Source organism: Grampus griseus, assembly GCF_964374135.1.
Source record: "Grampus griseus genome assembly, chromosome: 12".
Taxonomy (NCBI): Eukaryota; Metazoa; Chordata; class Mammalia; order Artiodactyla; family Delphinidae; genus Grampus; species Grampus griseus.
Window position 1 is genome coordinate 1,519,091 of NC_139006.1, and position 20,661 is coordinate 1,539,751.

The window sequence follows — 20,661 nt, forward strand, 5'->3', positions numbered from 1 at the left end:
TGTAGGCACCGGAGGCTACAGGCCACACGGGAAGCAGGTCTTCCATTTAGTCACTCCGAGCGTTGAGATTTAGTGCCAGCGTTGGCTTCCCCTACATTTATTATTTCCTCCCAGACATTCATTATACTGCCAGTAAGACAGGACCAGACTGTGAAATGGGATTCCCACTCTCCTGGCATATAGTCCAAGCAAAAAGACATCACCAAGATGGGGAGGTGGGGACAACGTTAAATGCATCTGCTCACCATGGTGTTTGCTGTGGCTGTCGTGAGGAAGCTGGGTGGCGTTGAGGACAACAAAACATGCTTTCCTGGAAAAAAATCAATCATGCTTCATTAAGGGCTAAGCCATGGTCACCTCGTTCGCCCTCAGGAAGGCCTGTCCTTATTCAAAACTCTCCCAGCTTCAGAGACAAACTAAGAAGAGTCTGAGAATGTTTTGAGTAGCAGTGTCGCTGGAAAGATAAAGGCCTAATAAATCAGCCAAATGGGTAGATTGTATGGATTTTCCCAGGTCAAATTATTTTTCCATTTATAGTCTAAATTGCTTGGGAATAGTCTTTAGGCAGGTCATAATGTAAAAAGATGACTTTATACATGCTTTTACTGATTTCAAATACATAAAGACGCAAACGAAATGGATTTCCATTGCATCTGGACTACTTAGAGATAAAACACAGAGGGTTGTGAATCACTGGGCTGGGACAAACAGAGGCCTCGCCACCTCCCCTCCCAGTGAGGTGACACTGGCGTGGACCCCATCGAGTGGTGGGGGACCATCTTCCTGAGCCCCTCCCATCCCGAGGATTCTATTCAAGACCCCTTTTGGTCCATTGTGAATGATTATAACAATGAAGACATCCAACCCCTTCTAACTTTAGTATTCCCCAATGAAAACACAGACCTCACTAGGTACTCTACCTCATTTCTGGAAATCCCTCAAGTTGCTTTGGGGGGCCTGAGGGAATAACCTCATCACCCATCCCTGGTTCCAGGAGTAAATGACCCCGTGGGTGGAGGCGGGTAGCTGGGGAGAGGGTAAGGTGTGACCCTGCTCTGGGGATCAGAGCCCCAAACACTCTGCTCTCCAAGTCGGAGTCCCATCAAATTCACATTTAACTCACGTGAGTCCATAAGAGAAGTGAAGGACAATAAAACTCATCCCAGCGGCCCTGTCCATCCTCATAACTGATGACCACGTGAGACTAGGATGAGAAACGAGAGTCGGCCGCGTCCTAAGTCAGTCTCGGTTCCCAACTGGCTCTTGTTATAAGAGCATCTGATTGTGCAGGGTGTGTTTCTAGTGTCAAAGGAACACACTTTCAAACCATGGGACTCTGAACAAAGCCTTCTGCTTCCTTGGCTTCTCTACAGAAGGAACGGCCAACCGTCGCAGGGCTGGGGGGACACCTGAGCAGGGGGAGAGCTGATCAACACTCTGCCTTTGTGTGAGTTAGAAGAGAAGAGGCCACCTCGGCTGGACCAACCCGCCAGGAAATGGTACTGCTCTAGCTAACAGGTTAGAGGAGGGGCCCCTCCAGACAGGTCACCCAGGGAAATGCCCCCTTTGGGTACCTGCAGCCCTAGCTCACGGCTTCCTGTGCAGACAGATCTTTATGCAAAGGAAGGCAGAGTCCAAAACAGAGATTCCTAGTGACGTCATATGAGACACGGAAGGTCACATATGGTTCCATTTATATGGGATGTCCAGAATAGGTAAATCTATAGAGACAGAAAGTAGATCAGTGGCTGCCGGGAGCTGGGGAAGGAGGACGGGGGACCGACTGCGCACTGGTGCTGGGTTCCTTTGGGGGTGATGGTTGCACAACATGTGGACATAGTAAGCACCACTGAACTGTACACTGTAAAATGGTGACATTCACGTTTTATGAATTTTACCTCCATTTCTTAAATTATTGACTTTCCAAGTCCCACAGTTCATCGTGGTTGACTGAGGACCTGAACCCAGGTCCAACTGTCCCCTGGGTTCCTGATCTGAACCACCGCTCTGTGCTAAGCAGGAAGGGGGCGTCCTGGGGGCGCTCCGAGGGCCCGTGGTGGGTGAGTCTGGCACGCGGGAGGCACGTGGTAAACATTTGTGGATCAAATGCACTAATGGACCTGGAACACTTGATTCCCAAAGCTTTCCATAAGCATCTGTCACAAACACCTGGAAAACTCCCTGGTGACGGCAGGAGACATTCATCTCAGCGTGTTTCTGGTAAATTGTGGATTCCTCCATCTCAGAGAGCAGGGGCTCTAGAAGGCCCACCGTATTTGTGAGGCCGATCAGGACACATCTCAGCCTGCAGCGCTGACGGCCGCATCAGGAGAGGGAGGAGAAGAAAAACGCTGGGAAGGGGAGGTGGCTACGAAGCCCGCCCCCTCCCCAGGAGCTGACGTCACAGCCGGCCCGCAGCCCCTCCCCTCTCACTGACCAATGGCAGCTGTGAAGTACATGGCGATCTCGTCCGGCGTCAGGGCCCGTTCCCAGATGATGAACTCGTCAAAAGCGCCGTTCTCGTAGCGCTTGGGCTGGCGCTCGTCAGACCCTATCACGAGGTTGACATTGGGCTCCCCGTAGGCATGAGACACTTTTCCACTTGGGTCTGAGGTGGTCAGCGTCCCGTTGACGTAGACTTTGAGGCCCTCCTTGGACTTCCATGTAAATAGGACATGAGTCCAGTAGGGGCCTGGGAAAGAGCAGAGACACCCTTCTCACGGTGTGGGTCGAGCTCTCCGTGCAGTGGTCATTCTAGCTTTAAGCACATTTCTCTTTCTTATGATGATGGGTCAGTGCTACCGCTGGCTGAGTCCTCATATAGGTCAAAATCCACATCTCACTTCCCTCAGTCCTTAGGAGCACAGCAAAGAAGTTCCCCCCCACAAACCCCAGACGCCGTTCAAAGAGACCCTTTGCCATTTTAAATTAAATGAAGTAATAACTAATGGTCATAACTTGTTCAAAAATATTTTGTTAATCCAGCCTAGGCCAGCACAGGGCAGGTCAATGAGACCTATCTGAGGACCTGATTCAGCCCAAAGGCCACTGATACCCGCCTCTGCCTGACCTCAAGCAGGTGATAGCAACCAATATGGCAGCACCGAGGGAGAACAGACCACTCCCGGCTCCGTCAGGATCCTCTATCAGGAGCCTTGGGGATGACTCGTCTCTCTGTCATGAGAACCACGTTCACCAACAGGAAGAAAGTTCACTGGACTCTGATGGTAGCTTGCCCCACAAAGGGCCACACCTCGTGTGCAGGTGTGTGCTCAGACGCCCTCAGGGACTTGCTGCTGGAAGACGCCCCTGATAGGGAGCCTATGACCCGAGCCAGGCCGTCATCTTAAATCACCCAGCAGTTACCCCGGGGTTCTCGCTCGGGGTTGTGCGACTTTCTAACCACGAGTCTCCAGAGAGCTCTTGGATCTGAGACAGGGCCAGAGTACCCCTGCCCTGGAGTGTGAAAATCCCTTCAATGAACAAATAAAGAGCACACTGCCAGGCAGAAATGTTTACACTTCTCCCCATTCCTCTGGGTGGGGAAACAGTCAGGATCCAGCAGATCTGACCTTAAAACATGTTCAAGATAAACGACTGGGTGCCTGATACTGTGTCAGCCCCAGGGGGCACGGAGATCAGACTCTTACGGAAGAGACTGATAGCAGGTGGAAGGTGATAAAAGCCATGAACAGGGGCAGGACAGGCAGGTCTGAACAGGTAGAGGACGCAGAGACAAGCTCTGGCCTCGGGGATCGGAGAGGGCAAACACGCAAGATTCTCTCAAACTCCGTGGGCACCGAATTTGCCCCTTTTCCGGGGGTGGAGGTACGAGCTTGGTCCTGGCTCACAGCAGCGGCAGAATCAAGCAGATGCACCCGGTGCCCACGGGGCCCCTCTCCCGTGGGCTCCTTGTGTGTGAGCTCATTCCTCTCACAGTCACCCTATGACCCAATGCTGCTATTGTGCTCACGTTACAGACGAGCGCACTGAGGCACAGAGCAGGCGGGTAAGGCGCCCGGGTGCGCACAGCTGGCAGAGGGGTGCAGGGCGGGATTGACCCAGGCTGCGTGGCTCCAGGGTCCATGGTTTTTTAACAACTGAGACACGCAGCCTCCTTTAAATGGTCCGAAAATGAATTCTCCTTGCCTGTGTCAGAGATGTCATTTCCTCCTGAAGGAGATTGTTCTAGACTCTCACTTTGCCCTCCCCCTCCGCGATTCCCTTCTTAGTCTCCAGTCTGGACTGGGCAGCCCGTCCACGCTACCTCGAGACATTCTGAGTCCCCCATCACCTCTCCCCATCTCAGTTCCCACTCCAGACCTCCGGCCTCCCCCAGCTTCCTGGCCCACACCTCTGACCTCATGCCCGGCCAGCGACGGATCACACTGAGCCCCGGAGGAAACAGGACTCGTCAGAGAGGACTGGACCACGTGGCCTCCTGACACCCACCTACGCACTCAGCCACATCTGCACACACCCAGTCCCCACACTGGTCCAGACCATCCCTCCTGAATCCCAGGCCCTCGCTGGCCTGGTGCCCACACGCCTCCCCTCCGCCAGCTTTCTTTCCCCTAATCGTCAGCCCCTCTTTTCCAAAACCTTTTCCCGGTGAAGTCTAAACATCTGCAAGTCTACAGCACTAAAAAGAAGGAGGGGTAGAAGGAGGAAGGGGAAGGACAGGAAAAGAAGGAGAAACAATAACCACTGTGCTAAGCACGCCACATGCAATATTCCATTTAATTTCCCCCAAGCTGTGAGGTAAGTATCATTAATGCCTTCACTAGGGAAACCGAGGCTCGGGGCACTAAGTAACATGGTGCGGTGACCCAGTCATCCCGTGGTCAGGGGGAGCACAGGCGTCCGCCCGAAGGACCCCGCCCCTCATCCGCCGTGCAGACATCTCCGCAGAGGATGTCATCTCACCCTTTCCAGCAAGTCCTCCCAAGCAGCCCCTGAGAGGGCGGGGCTCAAGCGCCCGCAGGCCAGGGGACCGACAGCGGAGCGTCTGGCCTCCATACGCCTCCCTGAGCATCCCTCCGGGCCAGCGGCGCCCTTACCTGGGGGGCTGAAGGTGGCCTCCCACGTCATGGAGTTCTCACGCGTGTACAGCTCCACGGAGCCCTTGCCACCGCTGGAGCAGACTTTGAACCCGTTGGAAATGACCTGTCCCCCGACCGCGAAAGGGGTTGTTCTGGAATGTTCTGCTTGCGTCTTCCAGAAAAAAGAGAACGTGACCCCTGAGGACAGAAAAGGCGTGGGGTTATTTTTAATGAAAAATGGACGGGACTTAACCTCTCCGAAGCAGGTCGTTCTCGCTGTTCTTTGTTTTTCATTTAAAAGGCAGTTTTCTTTTTTCTCATTCCAGAGACAGTGTATGCTCAATCCAGAAAATACAAACCATAAAAGCAGGCAGCTCACTAAGTACCAGACACTTTACTAAGGGTTTTAAATGAATCCTCTCCTCATACATACGACAAAACCTGATTATCATTCATCGGCTTACCCCGTCAGGCAGATGAAGGAACTTGAGTCCGGTTTGCCCAAGGTCCCTGAACGAGAGACTGACTCAGATTAGACCCAAACTCAGTCTGACCTACAGACGTCGGCAGTTAAGGTAGCCCCTTCCAAAGCGTCTCCATAAACATATTTTACAGAGAAAGGAACCAACTCACACATACCGGTTTATAAGCCACATGTTTTGAGAACTTACTACATCATAGACCCCCTCCAATGGCCATAAATACACCTCTATGTCATCATTGTTTGTATCTGCACTTCATGACATTCTAAACAGGAACTCTAGGGAATTCCCTGGCGGTCCAGTGGTTAGGACTCTGTGCGCTCACCACCGAGGGCACGGGTTCAATCCCTGGTCGGGGAATTAAGATCCCGAAAGCCGCGTGGCATGGCCAAAAAAATAAAATAAACAGGAACTGTAATTTTTTTTAAAGAAAAAAAAAAAAAAACAGCAAACCCCTTCCCCCATGGCTGGGTCTTAAAGTTTCCTTCGACTTTTAATTTCCCAAACAGAACTGGAAGCTAAACCTTTCTGCACGTCTCAGATTAGATGCCTTTAGGATAAATTCCCAGTAGGGCATTTCTAGTCAAAGAGGAAGCCACTTTGAAAGGTTTTGAAACCTACAACTGTTCATTCCCATCAAAGTGGGGCACACGAAGGCCCTGGCAGCCGAGACGGCCAGTCCGCAGACTCCTAAGTCCTGAGCCCGGTCCCCAGGCTCCACGTGGACTAAATGGTATGAACAAGCTGGCCCATTGGTGGGTGTGTCTCCATCACTGGAAGCAGGGGGAGTGTAAGGAACAAGGCCAGCCCTTGATGGTGAAGACCCTGACCCGCGATCACTGTGCAGTCCAGGGGCAGGCTCCCGGGCGAGGGGCGACAGTGGCCACTCCTGGCCGGAGGCTCCTGGAATTGCCCTTTGGATCCCTGATTACCTCCACTCTGCTTCTCTGAATCCAGTAACATTTACCCTTTCTTTGCCCATAAGTAAACGTGTGTGTGTGTGTGTGTGTGTGTGTGTGTGCGTGTGTGTGAGAATGCATGCAGCCTGCCTGGACTCGGTGGTGAAAGCCAGAAATAACTCAGGCGGCCTCAGCCCTCCCAAGCTGGCCCAGGCTCTGTGGTGGGAAGGCTTCATTGATGCTGAGAGAGGAGGTGCCCAGACTTGATCAAAACAGGCCCAGGATGGGGCTGGGAGGGGAGCGGGGGCGGCCATTGGCCCTGGGCCTTATTTATATAAATGGTACCAATTTTAGACTTTGTATCTTATCTTCAAGTGAGATGATGGGCACAGTCCAAGAGAGTCTGAATTACAAGAAGACGTTTGTCATCAAGTATAAACTTCTGTCGCATCACCACCCATCCTGGCTGTAATGCTTTTTGAATCAACATATTTGTCACAAGTTGTTCAAATGTCTTGTGACAATATAATTGTGACAACTACATTGCATCATACCTTTGTAGGTCGAAAGCCTTAATACGATGAATATAAACATGTAAAACATGGCATGATTATATAATAATCATGGGAATATTTAATTATTAATATATAATTATATATGTAACTCATAATAATATATAATTAATATATAATTCCCTGGTTTGGAATTTCTCTAATTTTTTTTTTAATGTAGAGAGGAACCTCAAAACAACAGACGAGGCTCAGATAGACTCCAGGGTAGAGCTCAGAGTCATAAGCAGCATGTTCTCAGGGCTATTGAGGAAAAAGGAAAGTCCCCAAAAGTGCCCTGGGACACAGGTCACGCCAACGAAAGGATGGGACTTGGGCAGTTTGCTCAGAGGGCGGCTGGGCTGCCCCAGACACTGCCCCACTCAGCAGGTGGAGGGGACTCCCAGGCCCAGGGCATTCCAGTACTTCTGTCTGCCTTGCACTGCAGTGGCGCAGAGTCCAGAAACAAAGCCCCAAGCCTTCCTGCCATGCCTCTCCACTCAGAAACAACCAATTTCACATGGACACGAACACGGCACATTGTGAAACTTTTGTTATGAAATGAAGTCCCAGCGGGATTCACAAAAGTCCATTTTTTCCAAACACTTAGCTGCATTTAAAAATTCCTTTCACTCCTGTCTTGGCCAAATATCTTTCTGTCCAGGAAGAAAAATAAAAATAAAACATTCAATTTGGCATTAGGTAAGGGAAGATTGAAGCAAACAATGGTTACTATCAGCCAAACTTTTCATTTTTGTTCATTCAGCCTACAGAATAAGCATTTCTATCTGAGGGACAGCTTGTGTTTAAATATCAATTTACGTCTTCATAGAGTCTTAAAAGATTCACAACGAGCCCTCGGACATTAGCATTTTCAGGAACTTTGTTTCTTGCACTTGGAATTGTCAATACAAAGGAGAAAAAATCTGAAAAAACAAAAGTGCAATATTGACAAATTGACTCAATACTTTTCTTCTTCTTATGAGCATTGAATCCTCATCCGTCCGAAAAAAATAACGTGAGGAAAGTTCTTTCTCAATAAGACCAAAAAAAAAAAAAGAAAAGAAAAAAACTCCAGCTGTCCCAAGAAAAGGTGGATACGTTTGAGTGCATAAATACTATAAAATTTTGCAAGGCAAAAAATTTACCATGACAAAGTCAAAAGACAAATGACAACCCAGGAAAAAATTATTTGTAAAACACTGAACAAACAAGAAATGAATTTCCTTACTATACAAAGAACACTTTATAAAGAAAAGTAGGATCACTACTGCTTAAAGAGAACTTCCTTTGAGTAAGACAGGATATCTCAAGAATTTTCATGTATTAATTCTTTTATTCCTCCTGACTAGGGTTAGGGTTAGGCTTAGAGTTAGGGTTATGAGCTAGGTGTTAGTACGGTCCCCATTTTACAAGTGAGAGGATTGAAGCCAAGAGAGGTAAAGTTACTTGTCTAAGGCCACACAGCCAGCGACAGAGTCAGGATTTCAACCAGGCAGTCTGGCTCTGGAGTCTGCACCTGTCATCTCTCTGTCTTCCCTTAGAGACAGTGTTGTTTGGGAGAGAACTCACTCACTGAATTAGACAAAAAAGATTCGAAGGCATTCCATGGAGGAGAAAAATGCACACTACAGACCTGGGCTAGGCGAGGAAGTCTTCTTGTGCGTTATCCTCTCGGTGTCTGCTGCGGGCAGGGCAGAGGCGGCAGGCAGGGGTGGGTAGGGAATCTCTCCAGGTAGAGGAGCAGCTCTTCCCAGACCCATGGACTCAGCACTGTGCCCTGCATGTTGGTAACTCAAAGTGGACCAAAGCAGCAGGCAGCAGGGAGGGCAAGGCGACCCGCAGGTGATGCAGCAGCCCGGCATCCATCCTCCCTCGCCCAGCACAGCACCTCCACGTTCTTGCGGGGGGACCATCCTCCCCACTCCTACTTCCTCTAGATCAGGTGGGGCCGACCACACAGCCCCAGGTTCCCACGGGCTGGACCAGTCGGAATCACAGGCACTGGCTCAGAGATGGACAGGCTTCAGCCAATAAAAGGGAGTCCTGGAGACTCTGGGCAGACATTGCGATCACACCTGGAAAGCCTTCTCGGAACAGAGCCAGAGCGATAGGGGAACACAAACTTTTGGTGATGTTATCTAAGCACCTGGACCCAGCTTGTGGCACGCTCCGTCTCCCAAAGAAGCCACACCGTCTCCCATCCCATCTGCTTTCATGCCATGTGACCTTCCCGCTCTCCACCTGCCCTCTGGCTGATTTGACCAAGCGGAGTCAACGGAAGTGGCCATGGCCAAGTTCCAGGTGCAGCTGTTAACTGCCTGGGAGCTTCAGCTTTCTGCCTCTTGGAGCTCAAAGCCAACATGGAACAAGTCCAGACTCTGCTGGTGGAGAAAGAAACCACGTAGAGGAGCTGGAGGTGCCAGAGATGTGAGTGAAGAAAGTGGTCTTGGAAAAAAAAAAAGAAAGTGGTCTTGGAAAAAAAAAAAGAAAGTGGTCTTGGATATCCACCTCAGGGACACCTTCAGAGGACCCAGTCCTGGCCGCCACGGCTGCAGCTGCGGGAGAGCCCTGGCAACCCCCAGAACCATGAGAGGTGATGCTCAATTGTGTTGCACTTGCTAAGTTTGGGAGTGCTTGTTACGCAGCAGTCGATAACCAGAACACAGGCTTTACCTGGATCCACTCAATAAAGCCCCAAAGCCTAGCTGAGTTGCATTTCTGTTGCTTGCAACATTTCAGCTGAAGTCTGACGATCCACAGAGGAGTCCCCTTCCTGACCCCAAAGTCCCACCAAAGGCCACCGCAAGGATGTGCACATGGCTCCCTCCTTCCTTCCTGACCACTGCTGTGGGTGGCTGATTCGGGGGAGGACGCTGGAGAAGCGGCTGCAGGGTGAGAGGGGGAGCAAGGCGACTCTCCACCCTTTCCCGTTTCCAAGAGGACTTGGTTCAAGACAGAGGCGGCCCTAGGCCTGTGAGAGACACACGTCCACCTACAGTGCAATGGCATGAGAGGACATTAGCTTATCCACGCATGTCGACTGTGACAACCAGCTGAAAGCAAGTTTCCATGAGAACCACCCAGAGCCAGCAGAGCAGGCTCAAGAATGTTCTGGAGTGGTGGAGTGATGCTGAGAGCATCAAAACCAACGCCATCCCAACAGGCACATGAAAAGATGCTCAACATCGCTAATCATCAGAGAAATGCAAATCAAAACTACCATGAGGTATCACCTCACACCGGTCAGAATGGCCACCATTAAAAAGTCTACAAATAACAAATGCTGGAGAGAGTGTGGAGAGAAGGGAACCCTCCCACACTGTTGGTGGGAATGTAAACTGGTGCAGTCATTATGGAGAACAGTATGGAGGTCCCTCAAAACACTAAAAACTAGTGTCATATGCCCCAGCCATCCCACTCCTGAGCATATATCCAGAGAAGACTCTAATTCAAAAAGGTACATGTGGGCTTCCCTGGTGGTGCAGTGGTTAAGAATCCGCCTGCCAATGCAGGGGACACGGGTTCGAGCCCAGGTCCGGGAAGATCCCACATGCTGCGGAGCAACTAAGCCCGTGCGCCACAACTACTGAGCCTGCGTTCTAGAGCCCGCGAGCCACAACTACCGAAGCCCACGTGCCTAGAGCCCGTGCTCTGCAACAAGAGAAGCCACCGCAATGAGAAGCCTGTGCACCACACGAAGAGTCTCTCACCACAACTAGAGAAAGCCCGCAGGCAGCAACAAAGACCTAACGCAGCCAAAAATAAATTAAATAAAATAAATTTTTAAAAAGATACATGTACCCCAATGTTCATAGCAGCATTATTTACAATAGCCAAGATATGGAAACAACCTAAATGTCCATCAGCAGATGAACGGATAAAGAAGATGTGGTTCATATATACAATGGAATACTACTCAGCCATTGAAAAGAATGAAATAATGCCATTTGCAGCAACATGGATGCAACTAGAGATCATCATACTAAGTGAAGTAAGTCAGAAAGAGAAAGACCATATACCACGTATATGTGGAATCTAAACTATGACACAAATGAACCTGTCTATGAAACAGAAACAGACTCACAGACCTAGAGAACAGACGTGTGGTCGCCAAAGGGAAGGGTGGGTGGCGGAGGAAGGTAGTGGGAGTTTGGGATTAGCAGATGCAAACTGTTATATATAGAATGGATAAACAACCAGGTCCTACTGTAGAGCACAGGGAGCTATATTAATATCCTGTGATAAACCATCATGGAGAACAATACCAAAAAGAAGGTACACGTATGTACACCTGAGTCACTTTGCTGTACAGCAGAAATTAACACAACATTGTAAACCAACTATACTTTAATAAAAATTTTTTGATATTAAAGCCAATAAAACTTAAAAAAAAAAGAAAACAAGGCCATCAATTTCCCTCTCGCGCTGTGGTTTCACCTTAGATAACACCTGACGCGGTAAGCTCGGGATGCTGTAACGGAACCTCACAGACTGGGTGGCTTAAACGACAGCTATTTCTGACAGTTCTGGAAGCCAGAAGGCTGTGATCATGTTGCCAGCAAAGCCCTCCTGCTGGTTTTATCCTCACGTGGCCTCCCTTGGTACGTGCACACAGAGAGAGCCCGTGTTTCCTCCTCTGCTTATAAGGGCCTTAACCCCTCACCCTCGTGACCTCATTGAATCCTAACCACCTCCCAGAGGCCCACCTCCAAATACTATCATAGGGATAAGATTTCAACACATGCATTTGGGGAGCACACATTCAGTTCATAACAGCACCCTCAGTCATTCAACGAACATTTAATCAGTGGCTGATACACATCAGACATTATGAGGGAGGGTCCGGAGGCAGAAAAATGAGCAGACGCCGGGGTCCCTGGGCTCCTGGACTTACTACCATGTGGGCAGGGAGAGACCGATGTGAATAGTCACACGGGAGTCCCCCCAGTGACGGGTGTGATGAGCTCAGGGAGGAGAGACAAGAACGACAGGCATCGGGGCAGGGCGCCATCTACCCTGGAGGCTGGGAGAGGCTTCCTGAAGGTCTGAAGGGAACGGGTGTGACTCGGACAAGGGAAGGCACAGGACGAAAGACCGTGGAACGTTTAAGGAGCAGAGACCTCATATCAGTCTTGCGACAAGATGTGGCCAGGAGGGTAAGAGGGAAGCAGGTGAGGCTGGTGAGGCAGATGTGGCCAGGAGAGACTTGGGTCTGAGAGCTGCCGTTAGGAGGGAAATCTGAGACGGTACCTCTGTGTTAGTTTCCTACAAATCACCGCATAGTTCTATGCCTGATAACAACATGATTCACTCTCAGGGCTCTGGAGGTAGAAGTCCCGCTTGAGCTAAAATCAGGTGAGCAGGGCTGCGTCCCCTTGGGAAGCTGCGGAGGAGAATTTGTTCCCACCCTCTTCCAGCTTCTAGAGGCGCCCACGTTCCTGGGCTCCTGGACCCTCCCCCAACTTCAAAGCCATCCTCACATCTCTCTTTAACTCTGCCCCTCTGCCCCTTCCCTTTGTAAGGACGCCTGTGATGACCCTGGGCCCACAAAGGAGATCAGGACATTCCCCACCTCAAGTTGCTTGACGTAATCACTCAGCTGCACCCACTGCTAAATGGGTTAAGGGTACGTTGGGCTGCTTTGTATTATTTTTTACAACTGACTGCGTGTTCATTGACAATTATCTCAAAATAAAAAGGATTTCATAAAAATAAAAAAAAAAAGAAAAGAAAAGCGATTCTGCTCGGTTGGGAAGGCCTTTAATCTGATCTGGCTGGTTCAACATCCAATTTTATTACGGCGTATCTCAGGCATGGAAGTTGGATGTTCTCCCAGGTTTTGGTCAAGAGAGGCTCCAGAATTGGGGCTGTGGTTTCTTTATAAAGAATAGAGGACGCCAAGGGAATCTACCAACTGTAGGATTCTAAGTGCGTTTTCTGTGCGGGGTGGCCAAGGAGGAGGAGGAAAGAAGCAAGTGTGCAGGGTTCTGGTGGCAGAGCATCTCTACGGAGTGACCACCTGCCGAGTGCTTCCAAAAGAGCACAGGCTGGGAGAGAGGGATGGGGAGATTTGGGCTTCCTGGCTAAGCTGAGAAAAGACCCAGACACCTAGGTAGCAGTCCACCAGCAGTTCCTGCCATAGATGCCTAACTCTGATTTTGTAAGACCCTAAGGTGTGATCCCTACCTCTGCATTTCAGCAGAGTACAGGTTGATATGAGGATTTTCACCTACATCTTTCTAAGAGTTGACAATTCCACCCCCTCTGGTGTCGGACACTTTCTCCAAGAAAATCTTAGCATACAGGCATGCTTTAACATAACATGAATCACGTGAGTCCCTTCTCGATGGTCTTCCAGTTCTTCTGATTGTGACAAGGAGAAAGTCCATTCGTATGTAAGTAACAATTGCTAATCCCCATTTTAACACAGAAATGCCACATCTCAAATTTAGAGCCTCTGGTGGGCCATGGTACCCACGTAGAATTCAACAGTATAGGTGTCTTCTACTTATGGGAACCAAGATCGGTTTTCAGTTCTTGAGGGTGATATAAAGTTTCCTTTTCAATTGAATCAAAGTAAGTAAAATTTAAAGAAAAGGTATAAGTATTATAGTTCAGGTGCTATGTGTATATGGTTAAAAAAAATCATGAAAACAATTTAAAAGTGAATGAAATTTAAGAATCACTAGTCTTAAAAACATTCTAGCATGACTGGAAATTTAGATAATTACATCATTCAACCTCAACCTGTTAAAGTAAATAACGCGCTCTTGGCCTTCTTCTTTGGCATAAACACATCCTGCCTCACTGCCTGCATGGTCGACGTTACAAAAGTTGAGTTAAGGGGATGACATGCCTTTTTTTTTGGTCCACTTTAGGACTATGAGAATAGAATTACATCTGGCTGTGTAAGTTTCCTCGGTACAAATTTCAAGGGATCTACTCTCATCCATTCTCAATATTGTGGAGACGCAGCTGGCAAAAAACACAAAGAGAATGGTTCACAAGATTCTCTTATTCATCCTAGACACACAGAACAATTGAGGAGCCAAGTGTGAGGCTATATATGGTCCAGTGAACACAAGAGACCTTACTCTTAAAGTAGAAACATTACAAGGTATCAACTCCATGGACCAGTGCTGTCTTCCCTAATAATATCTGATTTTTACTTGACAAAGAGAAGCTGTGACGATGGTGAAGCTTCCACACTGTATCCTTAGATTTTTTTCCCCAACTCCATGATTACAAGACAAGGAAGTAACAATCAAATAAGGTGGGAGAAATGATACAGCAAAGAGCAAACTTTTGAGAGAGAAAGAGCTGAAGGTCATAGTGGCGGGGAATCTGGATAACAGAAGAGACACCGGGTGAAAGAGAAGGAGTTCCATCTTCGGCCATAGTTGAGTTTGCAGTGGTAGGAGAACATGTAATATACGAAATGCAGAGATAAGATGATAGAGACCCAAAGGGGCAGTGTTTCTCAGACTTTAGTGTACACGACAGAGGCCGTAAACTCAAAAGCCCATCTTGCCAGGAGGATCGACTCTGTAAGACAGCCAGCGTGTTTCTCGAAGGCAGCTCAGACTGTATCTTTCAACATGCAGACACACTTTCTCAGATCAAACACTGCATATCAAATACTCCTCCTGTCTGCCCTTCTCGCCCCCCAAGAAGGCTCTGTTTAATTTCTTCTAGAAACGCCTGGTGTGTAGGACTCTCTTGCACACTAACCACTTCTCTTCTCATTATCAGGAGACCAACAGGTGAGTGGCAGCTGCCCTTCAGTCTCAGCAAGCAGGGAACTGAGAACGCTGGGGACTCAGGAAATCTGGAGACCACTGGGCCATTCCAAAGGAAACAGTCAGTAACCAACCACTGCCAGGTGGGCAGGGAACACTGTCGGATTTTCTGATTTTTTTAAGAGAAGTCAGAAGTATAGATTTTTTAATGAAATTTTCTCTTATATAGGAATTAGACATTAATTTAAAAAAAAACAAACATTTAAAGCACCGTGAGAGAGGCTCTGTTTCTGCAAACAGTGAGCCAGGCTATTTGGACCCACCCGTCCTGTCGAGAACAATTTAGAAAGCTGATTAAAATATAAAATATGTGAGAATCGACATAACGCCAGCAAACAAAACACATCTGTGGGACGGAGTCAGCCTTGGCCAGTTCTGTGATTCGGTCCATGAGAATCGCCTGGAGGTCCTGGCTAAGACTACAGACTCCCAGGCCTCATCCATGGACATTTTGATTCAGTGGGTTCTGGGCTGGAGCCTGAGAACTTCCATTTTTAACGATCTCTGCAATAGACTCTTCTGCTGATGGTCTGGAAACAACACTTCGAGATACTCTGCACTAAATCGCCATGTGCCCCCTCTTGTGCCCCCTCTGGGCCTCGGTTTCCCCCTCTGTGAAATGGGCGTACTGAATGAATACTTCTCTCTGAGGCTCCGTCAGGCTTTCCAACAGCCCCATAAGCCCCAGTCATCTGAGGGAGACAGAAGTTGGATCCATGCCCAGCCTGTATCCAGCAGACCATTCTGGAAATTACCGTCCTGAAACTCAATTCTGCAAATATTTTAGCATTTTGTTGACAGCTTTTTAAATTTAGTAACCTAATGCAAAGGGCAAAAAAAGTCCTATCGAAGTTGAGAAGAAGGGAATGTGGATGGTGAGATTTCCCAGCTGCTGCTGCGGAGCTGTAGCAGGCTTCCTGGTGTTTATAAGCAGGGGAAGCTCTAACGCACAAGAGGAAAAGCAAAGGGCGCATTTCCAGAGGGAGGAAAGGTAGAGCTAATGAGTAAAGCAGAGAGAATGTCTTTCCTGCGGGAAGCCAAGGTGATTTAGAGTTGAACTCAAATTAGAGATAATTACTCAAGATGGAATTTAATCCAATAACAGAAATAAGTTTCTAAAGGTCCAAGGAGTGCAAAAATGGGACAGGCCCCTTCAGGAATGGAGAAGGACCCATCGAGGGTGATATTCAAATGACAGCCCATCAGACATTTGCTGGGGAAGCACTCAAAGGAATTTAACATCAAAAAGACAGTTAAACTAGACGTATCTGTTCAAGAGACATGGATCAAACATCTACGACGCTGATACTCATCCCTGAAAACACAGCAGTGACCGAGACAGAGTCCCTGCCTTCACAGAGCTAAAGGCCAAAGAAGGAGGACAGACAAGGAGCAGGTCATCCCCCCCGGTGCACGGGCTGGAGGGAAAACATTCAGGGAGATGTGAGAACACAGACAGAGGAGCGCAGCTGGTCTGGGACGCATCCCTGCAAAAGTAACACTCGAGCCGAGCTCTCAGGGTCTACAGGGGAATGAAACAAGATGCTGGAACATTTCAGGAAGAGTCCCTTCCCAGGTTGAGTTTCCCCGCTTGTGTGTTTGCCGGTCGTGGGAGCTGGCAGTGAGACACCTCGGTATTTAAGGAACATAGACTGTGTTTCCTTCGGTTAATGTTCAAATAGCCTTTTTCTCTCAAAAGTTCCTCCTGCATTTGCACCCAGCACCCATGAGAAAACTTGCCCAGGAGACACCCTTTGCCAAAAGGCAGGCCTCACGTTCAGCTCAGAGAAACAAGGGAAGCTGTCTGAGCGAGTGGAGAGAAGCCCTAGGGTGAGCAGGGTGTGGGTTCAAGAGCTTGGAGTGAGCAGCCTGGCAGAGGAAGACGATTCCACGTTCTACCTGAGAACTTGGAGAGGGATAGCTAAACTGCTCAGATGTTTTATCCTTTTTTGAAAAGCTCTAAACCTCAATCCTGTCTCCTAAAACATTCTTTAAAAAAAGTCAGCCAAAACTGTGAACAGAGGCCACAAGAGAATTGGGAAATCACAAATATGAAAACAGTTGACCGGCTGGACTGGGCATGGGGAGCGTTTCTCTCTTTATTTAAATGTTGGGGGAATTCTCTGGCGGTCCAGTGGTTATGACTCAGCACTTTCGCTGCTGGGGCCCGGGTTCGATCCCTGGTCAGGGAACTAAGACCCCACAAGCTGTGCAGTGAGGCCAATATATATATATATATAAAACCCATTATTATTATAACAACCTTATCTATATACAAGTTTCGTTATAAGAATAATGGGACATACATTTGTGCCCACCATCACCTCCAGAAAAACATGTGGAGGACGCTAGATCAATGTATCTGAAAAGGTTGATCCAATGTTGCCTACGTTTTAATCACTCACATTTTCATCTTATCTGAACAGCACCTAGATGATTATTATGAAACACTGTTCTTTAAGTCAACCCACTCAAAGCTTACCACTTATTGAAGTCTCATCCTAAAGAATATCTATGAAAGCTATCTTAAGCTTCTGACGAGCTATCTTAAAATAAAAACATAGCCATTAATTGTTTAATCGCTCCAAGTGCCCCTGAAATCATCTCACCTACTTCACATGCTACGTGGACTTTGATTTGGAAAATGCTGGACAGACCTTCGCTGTTCTCCTTAAACCCAGAAATACAAGCTATTTGAGGCCCCAGGGAAACCCACCAGAGCAAAGGATATGCTCAGTAAAATGGGGAGACGCATGCAGTGGTCCTTAGGATGGTACCCATGCTCGGTGGCCCTGTCTGAAGACCACACCAAGGGAGGTGGATGGACGAATACCCAACCTCCCTCTGCATTCGCATTAAGCCCCCCAGCAGCACGGTCTCTGGGGGCCAAGGCTGACCTGAGGCTCCCTGGCTTCCCTGGATATCTGCCATTCTCTAGAGAAAGTGGCCACCCGAAAAACACCTTAAAAAGCTCCAGTTAACATGACACAGGAAAAGTTGTCAACAGGGTGGGAGGTGAAGCCAAAGTTCACAGCTCTCTCTACCACCTGAGCTCTCGTCTGTCTCGTTTTTTTTTGAGGATGAAATGAATTAATACATGTAATGGGATTAGAACACTGACTGGCACGACGTAAATGATTAGCAATTGTAGGTCATTGTTATGATCAGTCCAGCCATGTCAGCCCCTGTCATAGGGTCACATACAAGCGAGCAGATTGGGTGAGTTCCAAGATCCTGGTGACAGGAGGGAAGTTTGGAGCCACCCAAACCTGACCCCAAGGGCCTCTCAATGCTGGACCAACCACGTGCCAGTCTTCAGAGCAACCCCATGAGCAAGGTACTTTGATTGACCCGTTTTACAGATAAGGAACTTGGACTCAGAGGTTAGATGGTTACCCAAGGTCACCGCAGAAAGCATTAGAACAGGAACTGGAACCCAGGCCACCTGGCCTCAGAGCCCATGCCGTTACCGTGCTCTGTGCCCAACCGGCCCAATGATCAAAGGGTCAGACGTCTGTGATGAACCAAAGGGCAATGTCCATCACACAGGGGGCCGTTCCATTCAGCCCCACCCAGTCAGAATGGGCCGGCGGCTGGGAGGGCTGGATTTCTCAAGAGAAATTGGAAATTCATATTTTTATGTGAAATCTTCCTATTTTTCAACATTGGCAACTAATTAAAAGTTTTTAACTCCGTGATTTTGCAAAACGAAATGCAGCCACAGGCCAGCATCAGCTCGGAAGCCTCTTAATTTAGGACCGCAGCGTTCAGGTGAAACCTCCCAATAGTTCTGATTTGCAATAGCTGGGCTGCCCCACTGGCCCCATCATAGTCACCCTTCAAAGGCTGGTCACCTGTGATCGTCCCAGCCACTGGAATTCCCGGGACCTTCCATCCCACACGGGTCAATTCCAGTTGGTAGCGGAGGCTGTAGAGACACACCTGTCCTCCGGGAGAGGCCGTTCCCTACAGACCCAGAGAGAGACCGGCAGGGACCCCCGCTCGCCGCCTCCCTGGCCGAGGCCGGGCAGGGCTGAGGCAGGCGTGCCTGCCTCCTTGCTTCTCTGAGCCCTTGTAGCTGAGGCGGGGCTGTTTTAAACTTAGAGGAATAGACAAGGCTGCTGTGTTTACGGGGTTCTTTGAATTCAGGAGCAACTCGAACTGTGGATTTGTAAACCTGGCGTGGTTTGGGACCTCGAAACCCTTTCTCAAAACTCTGGGTTCTGCGAAGTCCAAAACGTTTCCTTCCACATGTTATCACCTTGTTAAGCTTTTGTTTACTTTTACTGGAATGTAACCCATTATGGCCCAGAGTCAAGAACAATGAATTCATCACAGGGCGGTTTTGATAAGGCCATGGATGTCCAAAAAGCCTTAGGGCTTTCAAGTTGGCTTGCATTAAACTTTCTTCTTTCCTAGAAAGAAAATGTTTTATTTCCTTAGGATAATGGAACTTGGAAACTGGGAGCTGATTTGGATGGCAGAGAACAATTTCCCAGAAAGTTTTGAAATGTGGCTCAGACGTCCATTGTCTGAAGCTCAGACACTGGAGAGCAGTTGACTTTTCATAGAAGAAGAAAAAAAAAAAAAAAAAAGAAGGAATAGGTTCCTAACTTCTCTTTTGCATCTATGTGTTTCGTCCATGTGCATTATTTTAACCACAGACCTGCAACCTCTTGCTGGGACATCTCTCTCCACTGCCCCCTCCAATCTTGATGGATATAAAAGGAGCAAACCCATGGGACAAGCCTTAAAAGGCTCGCCCCGCCCAGATCCATCGCCAACATCCTGGAGCCAGAAATAACGTTCTGTGAGCCACACCATCAATTTACTTCCCGCAAACTCCACGGCCCCATCCAAACTCCAGTGTGACGTCACTGTGCCTGCTTTTTATGGAGGGTTCTTTTTTGTTTGTTTCTTGGGTTTTCTGGTTGTTGTTGTGTGTTTGATTTTGCTTTACAAGATTAAATATTTTGCTCTCACGCCTTCACGAGACACGAGACGGTGTTTTAATTCCATCTCCAGGACCAGTCTCTCATTAGAATGCTAGGTGTCTGCTTCCCTATCCCTCCCCTCCCCTCCCCTCAAAGCCGTATGGGACATTTGCACGCATCCTGCCGCTGAACTTCGCCTTCACATCTGCCATGGCCCAGAGCAACAGATGGTACCTGGCAATGAAATGAACTTTAAAAAAAAAAAGAAGAAGAAAAAGAAAAAGAATGGAGCTCATCACTCACCCTCAGGGCCGCACTGTGCTGGATTACTGATGCAAGAAGTTTTGTACCTTCCGTAATAGAGAAATGTGACTCCTTTTTCCTCCTTGAGGTAAATGCCTTTGTTGACCTTTCCTTCTACAATATCTAAGTGAGAAGAATGGCAACACTGTAGGTTAATGATCGCATGAGATGCAACATCCAGAGATGTGTCAGGCTTACAAACAACTTACATCTAAGTAGACTGTGTTAATTTATATTTATAATTAAATATTTCGAACATTATATATTATTATATAATATCAACAGTAGTTAACGTTTCATAATTAAGAACTAAATCACAACTAATATACATTCGTGTCAATATTAAGTATTCTATCCTATTAATATTGTATCACATTAATTAATATCATACCAGCGTATACTAGGTACTGTAATATAACACTATTATAATTGCTACGTCGGCCGACAGTTGAGTTACCAGAAGCCATGTGATTAGACTCTCCTACTGTCCTAAACTTTCATTCCATCCACCTCTTCATGAGTTCTCACTGCCACCTTCACACTAGACTTTCCAAGTGAAACACTGAGATTCAAGTTTGAACGTAAAACTACATGTGAACTCGCTCTCCTTTTGAGTTCTCATTGAGAGCTCCCAATCCTAGACATGGGAGC

General features: G+C 48.1%; 1 protein-coding gene across 1 annotated transcript in view; it reads right to left on the reverse strand.

Moving 5' to 3' along the window:
- Positions 1 to 20,661, reverse strand: part of ADGRD1 (adhesion G protein-coupled receptor D1) — a 145,473-nt gene that overhangs the window by 112,742 nt on the left and 12,070 nt on the right. Inside the window, exons 4-7 of the mRNA XM_082668155.1 lie at positions 20,011 to 20,133; positions 5,061 to 5,240; positions 2,438 to 2,692; positions 246 to 310 (exon numbers count right to left, since the gene is read on the reverse strand). Of these exons, the coding sequence (XP_082524281.1) occupies positions 246 to 310; positions 2,438 to 2,692; positions 5,061 to 5,240; positions 20,011 to 20,133 (623 nt within the window). The remainder of the gene's footprint in view (positions 1 to 245; positions 311 to 2,437; positions 2,693 to 5,060; positions 5,241 to 20,010; positions 20,134 to 20,661) is intronic.